General features: G+C 40.5%; 1 protein-coding gene across 2 annotated transcripts in view; it reads right to left on the bottom strand.

Annotated features, from left to right (window-relative positions):
• Nucleotides 1–16,484, bottom strand: part of fbln2 (fibulin 2) — a 71,917-nt gene that overhangs the window by 2,473 nt on the left and 52,960 nt on the right. For both annotated transcript variants that reach the window (XM_051414927.1, XM_051414926.1), the window contains exons 9-16: nucleotides 14,010–14,144; nucleotides 11,436–11,573; nucleotides 9,790–9,933; nucleotides 7,130–7,258; nucleotides 5,920–6,045; nucleotides 4,434–4,550; nucleotides 2,428–2,556; nucleotides 1,827–1,950 (exon numbers count right to left, since the gene is read on the bottom strand). In XM_051414927.1, coding sequence (XP_051270887.1) covers nucleotides 1,827–1,950; nucleotides 2,428–2,556; nucleotides 4,434–4,550; nucleotides 5,920–6,045; nucleotides 7,130–7,258; nucleotides 9,790–9,933; nucleotides 11,436–11,573; nucleotides 14,010–14,144 — 1,042 coding nt within the window. The remainder of the gene's footprint in view (nucleotides 1–1,826; nucleotides 1,951–2,427; nucleotides 2,557–4,433; nucleotides 4,551–5,919; nucleotides 6,046–7,129; nucleotides 7,259–9,789; nucleotides 9,934–11,435; nucleotides 11,574–14,009; nucleotides 14,145–16,484) is intronic.

Here is a 16,484-nt window from a genome sequence, read left to right on the forward strand (position 1 = left end):
ATTTTATACTTGTATATTAACTATTATATATTTAATATATTATTTAATATTATATAGTTAATACATATAAACAAAGATTAAATGGAGGTCTGGTTTTGGTTGTCATGTCCTCCATGTTCTGTGTGAAAAAAAAAATATACCAAACTGTAAATCCTTTGCTGGGTGAAACAATCAACGTCGAGATTTAGCAGTCCGGTTGGTTATTCTCTGTAGTGATCTAACCACTGCTCACACTGTAGCCTGTAGGTTTTTAAAATGGTTGTTCTGCATAATGTTTGATATGGCCAGTAAGTCAGCTCTAAGAAAGGTTTCTGCAGTATGGGACATTAGTTGTTGTCATTATTACAACAACTGTGAGAGACTCCAGTTTGCTGTGTAGTTCCACACACTTCACTGATTAATGAATGCCAAGGACTTAATTAACACAATAAATGAAGTTAAGTTTCAGTTTCACTTCCCTCCTTCTGTCTGCATACACAGACCGACTCAGCTGAATCAGAATGGGGAGTAGTGTGGATGCAGAATCTGTGCAGCAAATAAAATGTAGCAATACCCTGCTACTTCATAGAAAACTTGATTTCACAACTGAGTGCTGAATGAATGCTTCAGAAAAACCTTAATTAGTTAGCATTTTTGCACTTCCGATTCTCTTGTCTGGAAGTCAGTGGGCTTTTTAATGGGTTTTTTGGTTAGATGCCTAAAATACGGTCTGTGTTTAACACAGGCTGAAGAGATTTTCATGTTTTGACCTACCACATAAAGTACTAGGGCTGTAACCTTTTATTCGAAATTTTAAAATTTGTTCCAATGTGGCTTTTTTCAGTGTAAGTACCTTTTTCAAATAAAAAATGTACTGTCAACACATAACAGACCATTTGTTCGTTTATATCCTAACGTTAGCTTTTTACTCCAAAATCCCAAATCTACTGGAAAAATCCCATTGGCTTTTTGTCGTGGGAACTAGGGCTATACAATTATAAACTACCAGACTGCAACTGGGAAATGGAATTAAACTAGTCACATCGCTATACGTAGCATTGCTAGTCCCCATCACTGCACAGATTTAAGGAAAACAAGACAGAGCAACAAGTGCCAGTGGAGAAAGCTGGCGTCCTCCAGTGGCCACTTGTAGCTCTTTCCCAGTCTGTATTCTGACTGCTTTTCCATCACATATCAGAATTTACAGCCCGGAATAAAGTTTGATGTAGTGCACCATAAAATTTGCACATCTTAGGGTGGCACTAAAGGCAGACCAGGAGACGTTTTAATCTCAGCTGTGTCTGGGGCTGCCAAGTCCACTCATGAATGAAAGATGTCTCTACGTGCCGATCCAGGCCACGTCACAGCGAGGTTAATAAGGTGTCTCTTGATAGCATTGATAAGACGCCTCCTGTGGGCTGTGTCCACTGGAGTGCAGAGCAGGGAGAGCTGTGGAGACGGCCCCGGGAAGCACCAAGCTGATGAAAGCCATCTGACTTCATCGCACCGCTCGATGGGAGTCATGCTCAGTTACCGGCCAGCCTCTACAGCTGCAACAGGTTCACAGCTAACAAGGCTCTTCTGTACAGCACACTGCACTGCAAGGGCATGGATGTACAGTACTAATCATTAGAGGAGCACAGGCAGAGAGAAAACCTCGAAATCCAAAAATCCCACAGAGACAGGTCAGTGCTTAAAGGGGCAGTATGTCAGGGTTTAGATGGCCAGAATACTGCAAAATAACCATAAATAAAACTTATATATAATTTTAAAAAGCTAAGAAAAAGGCAACATTGGAGTTAAAGATTTGAAGAGTCTGAAGATGTCGAGAAAAAGATGTGACTCACGTGTCTGAAACCTTCTTGTAGTTGTGAGGGCAGTCAAAGGAGAGACATCTGAAGCCTCCCTGTAGGTTGTAGCAGGTCTGTCCATATGAACAGTTGTGGGTGCCAGTTGTGCATTCGTCGATATCTGGAAAAAATAATAAATTAATGAAACAGATAACCACACTGACAGGTGGGACAACCCCCCTAACAGCATGTCTCTTCTGTCAGACTGCAGTTTAATGGGAATTAAAACTTCTTAGTTCCCTTTTTTTAATTGATAGTGCAAGATACATGATTAACTTTAAGACAGGAAGACATATGAGACATATCAAGGCAATACAAATATTGACAGCAACTGGGGTATTTAAAAAAATAACACCAAAAACCAAACACACACATAATTATAAAACATAGAAGAAAATATAAAAAAAACCAAAATACAATAACAAAAAGTGAGTAACTAAGTAAATACAGGCAACTAGAAGTACAGCTATGGTTGAGACGAGATGAGACTTCATTACATTTTCTTATTACAGTGTGTATGAGCAAGATTAATAAAAAATTAATAAAATAACTAAATAAAAATACTGTATACAATACTGTATGTTCACTGAAGGCTCACCTCTGCAGGTGCGTCCATTGGCGGACATGACGTATCCATGAGGGGGGCAGGCACACTGGTAGCTGCCTGCAACATTAACACACTGGAAGGCGCAAAGGTTCCCGATGCTCTGGGAGCACTCATCAATATCTGTTGAACAACACACGTCTCATCAGTCAGAGCACAGCCAACGGCAGGTTCAAATAAAGCAGTGGGACTTTTTCTCTTGCTTGCACACACACACACACACACACACACACACACACACACACACACACACACACACACACACACACACACACACAAACACACAGCTGCTGTCAATCTGGTCTCAGCATTCATGGATACATAGTTTGGATCAATGACTAAATAATATGTCTCATTAACAGTGTTTCCAAATTTTAACCACAGTTTGAGTAGTTTGGTAAAACATGATGTAAATGAATGCCTGTTTCCATCCTCTACTGTAATGCCAACATTAGGAGTTGATTCATTGAGATAAGCAGTAGGTGGCGCCAATTCTCCAGTCAAAAAACCAGAAGAAGAGGACACACGATGACATAATTCAAAGAGTGCTAATCGATCCTCAAACAAGTATGACATTTCTGTTTTTATTAATGTGAGGAAGGTTCCATCCGATCTGTGTGGAGTGATCACAGGAGCGATGAGGAGAGCTGAAACAGCTCATCAAGTGAGTTAATATCACTACGTCAGAACATATTCAGGTTTCAATCTCCCATTAAGTGCATTAACTCAAGCACTTTTTTGCGAAACTGTTTCTATTGATACTTTAGAATAATGTGATGGAAACACAGCTACTGATCATTAGTAAGCAATGTGAGTTGTTTTAGGTGGTCAACCTTTCAGTTCTGACAGTAAAGTGTCCACTGTGTTTCCTATGTTCTGTTTCCCTCCCTGCCCCTACAGAGCTTCAGTGTTGAATAGTTTTCAGTTACTGCTGAGGTACATCAACTAGAGTCTCTGCAAGATCATCTGTTGGGTGCTGAAGCGAGTGCCCAACAGCTGTTCTGTTCCTTTACTGTGCTACGCTGCACATGTGTACAGTATATGTTATGAATATATTAAAACTATTTGGTCTGCTTTCTATTTTGACCAGTGTTCTGCAAAATACCTTGTACCTTAAGGTGCAGAAACTGACCTGATCTGCATCACTTTTACAACCATTGCATTGGCATTGAGATTTCACTGCATTTTTGCACAATTGGAAATATAGTCCTGATTTGGTAAATATTGGTGGTTCCATAGTGATTCTACTGCCAGGGTTTGTCTATTTTTTGTACTGTTTCAATACAGAGAAGAAATACAGAGATAGGGCTACTAGCTAACTACTGCTGAAGGCTTATTTCAAGCGTCTCTATGTAGATTTGTTACGTGACTATACCATATTTTCCTTACTAGATCCATGAGTGCAGGACGAAGGGTGTATGTGCTTGTATCAGCGTCTCCTGCATTAATGTTTCTGCTGTTGTAGTGGCTTGCATTTGATTTTACAGGAGTCCCTGCACTGTAGAAAAAAACCTGTGGTTACGGCAGAACTTTTTCTGCTTTTATGGTAAAATCATATTAGTACTGTTGATTTTAAGTTGGATTTTTTACTCCATATATTAATGTACCAGTTTTTGCCATGACATATGATGGTGGTTTTGTGTGTAATTTACATGCTGTAATATATAATTTTCAATATGAATTAATTTAACATGCTATATAAATAAATGTTTTGAGATGAGATATGCCAGTGTTTCACTGTCACAGAAACTGTATTTAACCTATTCACAATTCATCTTTTACTGTTATAGTGTGTCAGTTTTTGTAGTGTACCTTTATAATATTACTGTCTTATAAAGTTGTAGTGTGTGTTGGAAATCCTGGAGCAACATATTGTACTGCACGTATAATATTCATATGAAGTAGTGTCTGTCCAACTGGCTGATGCAAGTCATATATTCACTGTCCTTTGAGAGTTTGGTCTCCACCAGTCTCTACCTAGTGACCTTGGTAGAAAATACCTTCACATGTGCGTCCGTCCTCTTTCAGGTAGTAGCCTTGGCGACAGTAGCATTGATATGAGCCGTAGATGTTGGCACACTCTTGGCTACAGGGGTTTTTGTCACATTCATTTACATCTAAGCACAGAAAAGATAAAGACATGATTAGAATTCTTCCCGATTCGTAACATATCATCATCAACGTCTTAATGCTCTGCTGACCAAAGAGAGTACCTCAACCCACTAAACTCAAAATGGCAGACTTCTTGTTGGGTTTGGGGTATGGCTGCAAGAGACTTTTTTTTTGTTTTTTTGATTTTGCAAAGCCCATGTTACACCATACGTAAATTTTTGCCACTGCTGACACGTGTGCTGAATTCTTCCCCAAAAATGTGTTAGCTTGTCTCTCAGTACTCTCTGGCAGCCTTACCCAGTCTGTGGCACTCTCCTCCAAGCCCATTGGTTCCTTCAGAAGAGGTAAAGCTTTAAAATCAAAAGCTTTTTTTTGTTATAGTTACATTTTTAAAAGTTTAAAAGTCTAGGTATTTTCCAAAACTGCTGGGCATTGTAGTTTTTAGCAAACATTGCTCAAACAGGAGGTTATTTGTTGGGGACTATTTTCAGCTGTGGATTAATACACATCTAGTGCTCTAGTGAGTATTTGGGTCATCAGGACAGTGCATGTGGGGTTGGGTCAAAATGAACTATATATTCATTCGGTATTTCCAAGGAATCAAAAATATAAAATATTGACAGCCTCATGCTATGATGTAAAAACTCCACCATTTCAGAAGACAAAGAAATGAGCACCACCAACAGAAACATCATCGAAAGGGAAAGGGAGCTACGGTAGTGTTTTTGGGTAAGTGCATTGTGGAATATTGTAAGGTGAAATTATGATTTCTAACACTCTTTGGTATGAAACTGCTTCCCCAAGAAAAGAAAGCTTCAAGTGTCTGGAACAAATTAATCTGAAAAGCACCAATCAAAATGTAATCAAGTCGCTCAGCAAGCTTTTATGAAAAAAAACCTGAAAAATGCTTCACCTTTGGATCGTGAGCAGAAACCTTCACAACTTGATTAAGTTCCCTGAATAATTCCTGTGACAAGCTGAACCTAATGTGAATCACGCTCCTGGTCAGCTTTGCTCTCTAAAGCACAACCACATCTTCAACACAGTGATAAGTGACAGCACCTGAACCTGGGGGCCATTATGCATGCATGCCAGACGCCTCAGCATCCAGGAGATGGAGACTAAATTAAATTCCAACAGAAAACAGGTTTTGCTGATAACAAAGACTTCCAAAAGACTCATAAACAGTTTCCTATCAATATATACAATCTCCAAGGTCTGTGTGAAGGCTGCATTTAGCTTCTGATGCCAACGCTCTCCCCAGAGGCTCACCTCTACGTCTTACGTTCTTCAAGGGGAATAAGACAGACCATCTAAATGAGGTGGCATTTAAATTCTCAATATGTTAGAGAAAAAAAAAACAGTCTTGTTTACCTTCACAGTTTTTCCCATCAAATGCTAGGGAGAATCCTGCTGTGCATGAGCAGTGGTAGGAGCCTGGGGTGTTTTCACAGGTCTGGGCACACAGCCTGCCAGGATAGCGCCAGCACTCATTTACATCTGTCAGTGCAGGAGTAGGAGCCATTAGACAACAGACAGATACCTCCAGGCCACAGAGGACTCAACGCCAGTTCCCATTCAGCCACGTATGTAGAGTGACTAGAGTGAAATCTTTCATACTCCTGCATACATCTAGTTAACAATTAGCCAAACATTTCACAGTGGTTTTAACTGTGGATGGGTCCCAAACCATACATGTGTTAAAAGAACAAAAGCTTATGTTACTGAATTTGTCACCTGTCGTTTCGCAAAGTGGGCAGTTCATATACAATCTCAGTCCAGTTCGTTCAAGTCTCGCTGTAACGTTGTCTGGGAACCCATCTATCTTGGATTTTGGAACACATCTTCAAACCTAGTCTTCCTCCTCCACAAACTGGTCCACTGCCTCCTCCTCATAGAGTGATGGAGGTGTTGTGGGAGGAATGTACACTAGAATGTACTTCTTGGCCCACCCATACAAACATTTTTGTAATATTTTAAGTTTTTATTTTTATTTTCAGTGTTACCACTTAGTAACACATGGATGGAAACCCACTCCTTCCTGTTGCCTAGTACCTTGAACTGTAACAAGAGGCTCTCTTGCCTTTTTCACTGGGCTTTAGACTTACATTATTTATTCTGTTTTCCAGATTGAAAAAAGGATAAAAAATGTGACATCCATACCCAAAAATACTAGAATGTGCAAACATCAATAATCAATCAATCAATCAATCAATATATATATATATATATATATATATATAATATAATAGCAATAATAGCAGAACCTTTCTTGTTTCAGTGTTTTAACTTAATCTATATTTTTATCACTGTGCTGCAGTTCCAAAAAATGTAAACCCTCACACAATTAGCACTAATTATCATTAAAAGTCTGACAGAAGTGTCCACCCTTGTTTTAATTAGTCAAATCTGACATCACATTTAAAGCAAAAACTTTTTTTTCTTGGCCCTGCACACTGAGGCTTAACTGAACCAGTGAGATTTTCTTCTGCCTCCAGAGCAACGCTGGCTTCAAAAACAGTTTGACGACTAAACCTCCAATCTGCTCGTCATCATCTCACAGACCTGACACAGCAATACGTACCGGTGCAGACTTTGCGGAGGGCATCATACTGGTAGCCCGTCTGACAGTCACAGCGGTAGCTGCCAGGGAGGTTGTGACAGATCTGGCCCACTCCACAGCGGTGCGTCCCCATCTGACACTCATCAATGTCTAGACATGCAGAGAGAAAGATAAAGCACCTCAGCAATGACCCACTCTGCACCTGAATGGGTTGAGCTTAAACACAGCCAAACTCCTACTCACACAACCAGACACACACTCAGAAATGCATTCACATATCTTTCTTTTGCTCACTCTCTGGACCTATTTAAACAATCGAAAGTGCATTTAGGACACTTTTGCTAGTTAAGCGTTGCATAATCTGGTTGCAAAGTAAGGCACAGAGAGTAAAGGGGTTGTATTTTGTTTCTTAATTAAATGACCTGCAATGAACTCTGTGAAGAAATTATAATGATGAGGTGAGTTACTAAAAACAATTATCATTACACAAGTTATATCAAATAATGTGTCTGTATTTATCCATATAATAATTTGTATTAAAAGGTATTCTTTTTTTATTTCATTTTTGAATGATTTGGCCTCCATATAACTGATCCAGCCCACTCTTGATCCAGGGGTTTTAGCCAACTATAGACCAATTTCTAACCTCCCCTTTCTCTCTAAGATGTGGAGAAAGTAGTCGCCAAACAGTTGTGTGACTTTCTACATAGCAATAGTTTATTTAAGGATTTTCAGTCAGGATTAAGAGTTCATCACAGCACAGTGACAGCACTGGTTAAAGTTAATAATGACCTTTTAATTGCATCCGACAATGGACTTGTCTCTCTACTTGTATTATAAGTTCTTAGTGCTGGATTTGACACCACTGACCATCATATTCTATTACAGAGACTTGAGCATCTAATCAGCATTAAAGGAACTGTATTTGGACCAATTCTATTCACTTTATATATGCTTCCCTTAGGCAATATTATTAGGAATCACTCCATTAACTTTCACTGTTATGCAGATGATACCCAGTTATACCTGTCGATCAAGTCCGATGAAATTAATCAGTTATCTAAGTTACAAACATGTCTTAAGGACATAAAAACCTGGATGAGCTGCAATTTTCTGATGCTATACTCAGAAAAAAATGGAATTCTTGTGCTTTGCCCCAAAAACCCTAAGAGACTCAAATTCTAAAGATGTAGTTACTCTAGATGGTATTTCCTTGGCCTCTAGCACCACTGACAGAAATCTTGGAGTTATCTTTGATCAGGGCATGTCCTTTAATTCCCACATAAAGCAGAACTCTAGGACTGCCTTTTTTCATTTACGCAATATTACAAAAATTAGACACATCCTTTCACAGATGGATGCAGAAAAACTAATCCATGCATTTGTCACTTCTAGGCTGGATTACTGCAACTCTTATTATCAGGCTGCCCCAATAAGTCTATAAAGACACTACAATTAATTCAGAACGCTGCAGCACGAGTACTGACAGGAACTAGGAAAAGAGATCATATCTCTCCTGTATTAGCTTCTCTGCACTGGCTCTCTGTAAAATTCAGAATAGAATTTAAAATCCTCCTCCTCACCTACAAAGCTCTTCATGGTCAGGCCCCTTCATATCTTAAAGAGCTCATAGTACCCTATTACCCCACTAGAACACTACGTTCTCTGAATGCAGGGCTACTTGTGGTTCCTATAGTATCTAAAAGTAGAACAGGAGCCAGAGCCTTTAGCTACCCAGCTCCTCTCCTGTGGAACCAGTTACCAGTTTTGGTTCGGGAGACAGACACCCTCTCCACATTCAAGAGTAGGCTTAAGACATTCCTCTTTGATAAAGCTTATAGTTAGGGCTGGATCAGGTGAGTCCTGAACCATCCCTTAGTTATGCTGCTCTAGGCCTAGACTATCGAGGGATTTCCCATGGTGCACTGAGCTCCTCTCTTCCTCTCTCTCTCTTTCTGCACACATTCATGTCCCATTAATGCATGTTACTAACTTCACTTCTTCACTTCTTGTGCTTTCTCGTCTTGCAGGTTCTCATGGATCCTGGTGGAGCCTCCTACCATGGTCCTGCTTGACTCCCATTGCTAATATCACTGATATTAGTGTTATTATTATTACTATTATTATTACTACGGATACTATTATTACTATAATCACTGCTCATTGTCCCCCATCGTTGTTGTCGTCGTCGTCATCATCTTCTTCATGTTCATCATCATCAGTCACTACCATTAGTGTAGTTGTTGCTACTGTTGTTGCTGTGCACCTTTGTCTCTCTCTCCCTCTCTCTCTCTCTCTCTCATCCCAACTGGTCGAGACAGACGACCACCCACCTAGAGCCAGGGTCTGTCCTAGGTTTCTGCCTCTTAAAAGGAAGTTTTTCCTTGCCACTGTTGCCAAGTGCTTGCTCATGGTGGGAACTGTTCGGTCTCTGTAAATAATGTTATAAGGAGTTCGGTCTAGACCTGCTCTATTTGAAAATAGATAACTGAGATAACTTCTGTTATGAATTGGCGCTATAAAAAATAAAACTGAATTCAATTGAATTGAATCCTAACTGGCTCGTTCTTCCCTATTTTGGCATTTTTTAACTATGCATTTGAGCACTTGTGTCCTTCACATCTTTCCATAGCTGCCAGCCCCCTTCGTCTGTGCTGTTGTGTTTAAGAGGTAAATCTCACCGACACACTTGGCTCCATCAGGGCTTGCGTGGTAGCCGTGGCTGCACATTACGACCTTCTTCTGGCACGTGTAGGAGCCCACCGTGTTGATACAGTTAAAGCCAGAGCTGCATGGCTCGCTCAGGCTGCTGCACTCATTTATGTCTGCAGAAACACACAGAGAGAGAGAATCAAGTCTCAAGACAGCTGAAACAATGACAGTTCCACAGGAGAATGATTGTTAGGAGGTTTAATCCTGATTGACAGGCCTACCTATGACTACTTGCTCGCAGTCATTTTAACAGAACAATTACATGGTGTTGTATTGTTGACTTGTTGTCTGTAATCATGCCTTCCTAATATATAGTGGCCCCAATACTCGTATGAAGCAGATAATGAACTGTGGATTTAACACGTGCATGCAGTCAGGTGGACGTGGATGTGATACAGCGCATCCAGTGAGAAAATGACAAACTGATTGAAGAGCAGGAGCAAAAATGTGACAAGAGGGGTTAGTCTGAAGTATCATAATTAACATTTGCAAAAACACAGAAGAAACAGAAGATTTTAATTTGGAGTTTCCATTTGGAGAAAGCTGAAGGAAGCCCTCCACCCTCAGTGATAGATCTGTAATGTATGTGCAATCATCTGCTGGGACACATTAGGCTCTGTGATTACTTTGCTCCGCGTGGCTGTACATCAGCCGAGGTATATGAGGCACTTTTATGATATCAGGAGCACCCAGGGGTGAACCCCGCCATTCCAAGATGATAATGTTTCCCTACACACTGCTAAACAAATTGTAAGTAATTAGCTAGCATGTCATTTGTTTAATCTGTATAAGTGTTTTATTAGAGGTTACTATTTCTTGGCCGGGTGCAGGAGGAACCCCTGGAGTCTTGTCATCGTGAGGTTACAACCAAGATATAACCCAGCACAAAACCCACCATAAAACCACAACTTCTCGTTTTTCCACTTTGTTTTTTGTTTCCCCTTGCTGACAGTCTTTATGCTAAACTAAAATTATGTCTTGTTGTAGAGGATTTCTATTTAAACAGATTATATGTTTGTTATCTCCCAGCAAGAAAGCACTTCTCAAAAGCATTTCTTGAAATGTCAAACTTTAAAAAACTTTAAAACCTTAGGAAATGAGAGGAGAGAACTGGGGAATGAATTGCAATAAAGGTTCCTGGTCTGACGCAAGCTAGGGATGTTATTGTTGATAGTCAGCACTGAGAAATATGGTTGATCGTTGAGTCTCATTCCCAGGTTGTAGAATACTGACGCTTTGGGCTTTCTTATCAAATAATAAGTGATTCTAATGACCAGGAACAAGTCGACAGTTAAAATGCTTGAAGATGGCTGATTGTTGAGACTTATTCCCAGGATTTCAAATACTAAATATCAGCTATCATTCTTGACTCTGATTAGTTTTTTCGTGCAGGCCCGGTGGATTCTTACAAATACCATTAGGAGCACTAGGAGGAGCCAGGAGAACCTGATTTTTTCACAGATTATCTGTCTCATGTTCTACTGTCAGGACACAGTAACAGTATCAGCAAATATGACAAAAAGATATTTTTATAAAAGTTACCTACTGCAGCTTTAATGGTCATGCGTTGTGAGTTTCCATTAGCCAACAGAGAGCAGCGCTAACAGTCTCTTACCGATACAGTTGCCATGGGAGTCCTGTGTGAAGCCACTAATGCACTTGTGTTTGATGTTGCACAGGAAAGAGCCCACTGTGTTTTCACACACAAAGCCCACACCACAGTTATGGGTTCGCAGAACACATTCATCAATGTCTGCAGGAAAGAACAGATAAACATACATTCACTGAGTCATCCTGACAAAATAATACACACTTTATTAAACTGTAAAGAGTTTAAGACTGCTGCCATCTCCCTGAGCTTCAGTCTGAGCTCTCAGCTTGTAAGCCGTACAGTAGGTGGCACTGTGGCTCAAGCACAGAATAAACATGTGCAGCATCCAAGAAATTCAAACTTTCACTCTGTCAGTGTTTAACTGGAGGAAGAATTCCCCTCACATAAAAATATCACCCCTTCCAACTCTGCAATTAACAGAAGTTGAACAAAACTTCTTAAATGACTGTTATTGAATCTCAAGAGCGATGGATGGGGTTTAAATGGAAGATTTGTTCTATTGTGCTGCGAGCCTGTCTCTCGAGAGTCCACATTATATCGGGTCCTCTGGGACTCGTCCTGTGGCACACAAGCGGAAGGTCTTAATTTGAGTTTTCTCTACCGATCATCATCAGCAGGGGTAAATTTCCAACACCACAGCGAGAGATCTCGCCTTTCTTTCATGCACCTAATTAGTTTTCCCCCCGTTGGATGGTCGACTAAATTTTACCTTCATTATCTAGCTACATTGATTAGTCCTCCTTGGTGCCAAGTGCTGATGACACAAGTCACAGAGTTTCAAAGTGCTTTAACGCCCGCGCAATGCTGCCTCTCTGGGTGATTATCTTGTCATATACCGAACCTGGGTATCTGCTGAAACACAAATATCACTACTGGGGCCAGAAAAACATTAGCATAAATCTTAATGAAGCCTCGCTGACTGAGCTGAGTTGAAGTCATGACCACAGACTCAGGAATGAAAATGACTGTAAATAATACACATCACAGGATTTGTGTAGATTTGTATGTCACTAATGTTGATTGTAGTCATCTAAACAGGGACAAAGTGTGGAAATGAGCTGTCTAAATATATTCTGGTCCTGTTAAAGAGCCTTTGAAAACAACTGTCTGCCATCAATAATGCCAGGACACTCCAACAGCCTCAACACCTATCCATGATGTACAGCACTGCAGTCTTGTATTCAGGGACGTGTGAGTGCTCAAGGGGCCCTTTAAGGACAAATTACTCCTGGTTTTTGGCAATACAATTAGGAAGAGCAATAGAGGGGATGTGATGACAAACTTAAGGACCAGAATAGCCTGTGTGAGTATGTATGAGCATTGATTACGCAGTGCCTCAGTTTGGGCCAAGGGTGTTGGACTTGTGTGCTGCAGCTGGTTGCTGGATCTTTAAACTGCAGAGAAACTGGCAAAACTAAGTAACACACTCCAACACAAACAAGAGCCTCGGCCAAACGTAAGTGCCCAGTTGTGTTATGAAGTGGAAATACACTGAAGGTGATGTTTAGAACCACACAACACGAAGGCTGCAGCTACATATGAATGAGTATTTTCAGCCAGATGTATTGCAGCCCAGTAGCCGCAGGTATCATGTCCAAATTGGTCCAGGGCCAATGTTCAGTGCCAATGAAGGAAGAGCCCTACCTGTAGTGGGTGAGGTCTGCGTGTTAGACTGGCATGTAGCACTGGACTTTCATGCAGGAGACCAGAATTTACATCTTGTCACAGACCTGCAATTCACGTTTGCTTTTTATTTTAAAGGTATGAGAGAGAATGACATCCCACTCCCTCTGCCTTTGTTGCTATCGCAGCCTCTCTGTGCTTGTGTGCAGCTGTGTAGAGTGACTGAAACTGCTGTTGCTGTTTTTATCATCTACACTGCTGAATGAAGGATGTAATTCGACCAAACCAGAGTTGGTGATTGTTGGAGCAGTGGAAAGACTAAGAAAGAGGGTTTTGGTGAGCTTTATGTTGTTTCTGTCCACTTTGAATTAAGTTACGATATTAGGTCTATCTCACTTTGACGGGCGCATTTGTCCCTAATGATTAATGTTAGCTTACGTTTCGGCCATTGCTGCCCTGCACATCTAAATCGGTGAACAAGGGGTTTATTTCAAACAAACCAGAGTTTGCGATTGTTGGAAAGACTGTGGAAAGACAGTGAGTTTTATTTTATTTTGTCCAATTGTTTTGTTCTGGGATGCTGGTGCTGTAGTGCGACACCCAGTGGGAAGAGAATTTCATATATATAACCTTTAACTGCAAAAAAAAATATTTTCCCTCTAAAACCCATTGGCATTTGACTTAACAAAAAACCACACTATCATTGAAAATTATCCAGGCATTTCCTGAACCGTCCAACATTGACGTTATTGTCTGGCGATAGGGCTGTGGTTTTGCTTTACTGTCCTATACTGTCTTATTTCTGCTCTCTCACCACTAAAAACAAGTTAAAAAAATCCTGCACTGCATATTGAAGAAGACATCATCAGCATTTCCACCGACTACTTTAGTGGCTCTGGAAATGACTGCTGGGTAAATTGGCTTAATGAAATACATCAGGAACAATGAACTCACCCTCGCAAACACCATTCCTCAGCTGGTAGCCGGCAGGACAAGTGACCCGCAGCTCGCATACAAATGAGCCCACTGTGTTCACACAGCCCTCGCTGGGCCGACAACTGTGGGTGTTGGTCGCGCACTCGTCCACATCTGCAGGAGAAGAACAAGGGTGACTGTGTGTGAAATGACAGGGGGGAGAGGGAGACGGACAGAGGGTGTGCGGCTGTGAGGTGGAGGTGAAGCAGGTTCTCAGAGGTCGCTGACTGACGGGACCTGTACGTAATTGTTCTCTCCTGACTGGTACTTAGTCTCACCATGACGGGGCTCAATGAGTCAGCAGCAGATGGACGTCAGCAAAAAAAATCACAGAAGAACCAAACAAAGGAAGTCATTCTTACATCTAGGAGTTTGAGGCATACCCGGAAATTACATGTTTTGCTTTTGCCTGCATGAAAATCACTAGCTGGGAGGCTTTCAAGAGTCTCAGACTGAGAAACTTGCTTTAAAAGTCAACTCAAAACACAGAAGTTGTCGATTTGAGCAGTCAAAATCATGTGAAAGTGTTTTTCAAATATCTTCTGATGACTCTCACTTACAGCCCAAGGACAGTGTTCGTGTAGTGCTATTGAAGATTAAAGATGCACTAGTCAATATTTTATTTATTTTATATTTCATATCAACAATGGATCAAATGATGTATTGTATAATGTGAAACGGGTTGTAGTGATGAACCCACAGAAAACTATTAACTCAATCTGTTGCTCCCCTCAGTCCTGCGGAGCATTTTATCATCTTTCAGCTTGTTGTTTTGGTTTTGTAGGGCCTGCAACTTTAATGCTCTCTCATTAATCTCCTAACCAGATGCAGCAGGCAGCTGTTTCCAGTAAGAAACTGATAAACCCACTGTGCCCCCTGCTACCTGCCCTGCACCTAACAGCAGACAGACAAAGTTAGCAACTAGCTGGTGAATATAGTGGAGCATCTAGCAGCTAAAGAGCCAGCAAGTTCAAACTTAACCAAGTTATAACGTAAATTATTACTAAGTTGTGATTTATGCATTACTAAAATAAAAGCTTTTGCACCACAGAGATAAGTTACTCTAAGTAACAACTAAATACTGACACATACCCCTAAGGTAGTGTTAATCATAACATTTCACAGAATTATACTCACTGATGGTAAAACAGCAGCTTTTCTGCCACACAACATACTTTTTTCATTAATTGCAGCCATTTTGTGACACATTAATCAACTAGAGACCTAATTTATTGATATGGTATTTCAATATTGATCTAGCTGACTACAAAGCCAAGAAGGTCATGCCAGCCAGAAAGCTCCTGCACATGGTTACCATGATGATGGAACAATATCCTGGATCGCTGATTGGCTACTTTTCTTATTTATGACTGTACATCCGAACTATTTGAGTTATGTGTTAAGTAATTGTGGTGCAACTGGCTGTTTTAGTTATAAATTAACTACTAGTCACTGAGCCTCTAGTGTCAGCTTTACACCCTAATATAGGACAGAACTTACACATAGCTGGTGCAACTCTGTCCAGATGTTAAGAGACCAATACAGAGCTAAAACAAGGTTGAATATTAAACTTACATTTGTCACATGGTCAAAAAACACATTAGTGTGAAACTGTAATTAGACATTGCTCGCACATTTTCTAATTATACATATGTCAATGGTGTGTTTACTCAGTTAATGCTGCTATAAGAACTACAGCATTCAGCAAACTGACTGCTGATACTTACATAAACACATACATGCCTGTTAGCAGTAAAGAACATAAAACTGTAGCTCATTCTGCAAGCTGAGGTGCAGTTCAATCTACTGTGCATGAGCTAGAAAGCTAACATGGGTTGAGGGTTAAAGTTTGAGGTTACTTTTTGTGCTGTATCATCTGGCTCTCAGTCAGTGTTAGGGTCAGACAGTAAAGCTGATGATTATCACTCTATGCTCAAAATGAAAGGATTTGATTGGCTACAGACAAAATTTGGCATTTTCACTAGTATATGTATAGACAGCAGGGTCCCCACAGTTGTATGATTTTACTGCTTTCATGGGAGTTCAGACCCCTTCTTACTGGAGCTAAGCTCCCACTGGCTAAACCCTGACAGACAGGATGTGACATCATTCAACCGAAGAATTTCCAATATACGTTTCTCCGTTTTCGTTTTGTTTTTCTTTCTCCCAACAGAGTACAGGGCATGTTTTTAAAAAGCTGATGTGTATGTGGTGGCACAGGCTGGACTAAATGAAGATTTGTTCTGAGTCCCACAGATACAGAACGTGTGTGGAGCGCTGTTTGGCTGGCGGTTATCTCAACTTTGGACAGCGACTGCTTTGTAAATCCCAAATCAAATTTAAAATATCAAGTCTTGGCAAAAGCTTAATGATATTTTGCTTGTTATGTTTGTCTGTGTGAAATAAAATACACAGTTGCAAACCTTTAAATTTTTATCAGTCAGACAGCACTGC

This window comes from Dicentrarchus labrax, unplaced genomic scaffold (assembly GCF_905237075.1).
Source record: "Dicentrarchus labrax unplaced genomic scaffold, dlabrax2021, whole genome shotgun sequence".
NCBI classification, from domain to species: domain Eukaryota; kingdom Metazoa; phylum Chordata; class Actinopteri; family Moronidae; genus Dicentrarchus; species Dicentrarchus labrax.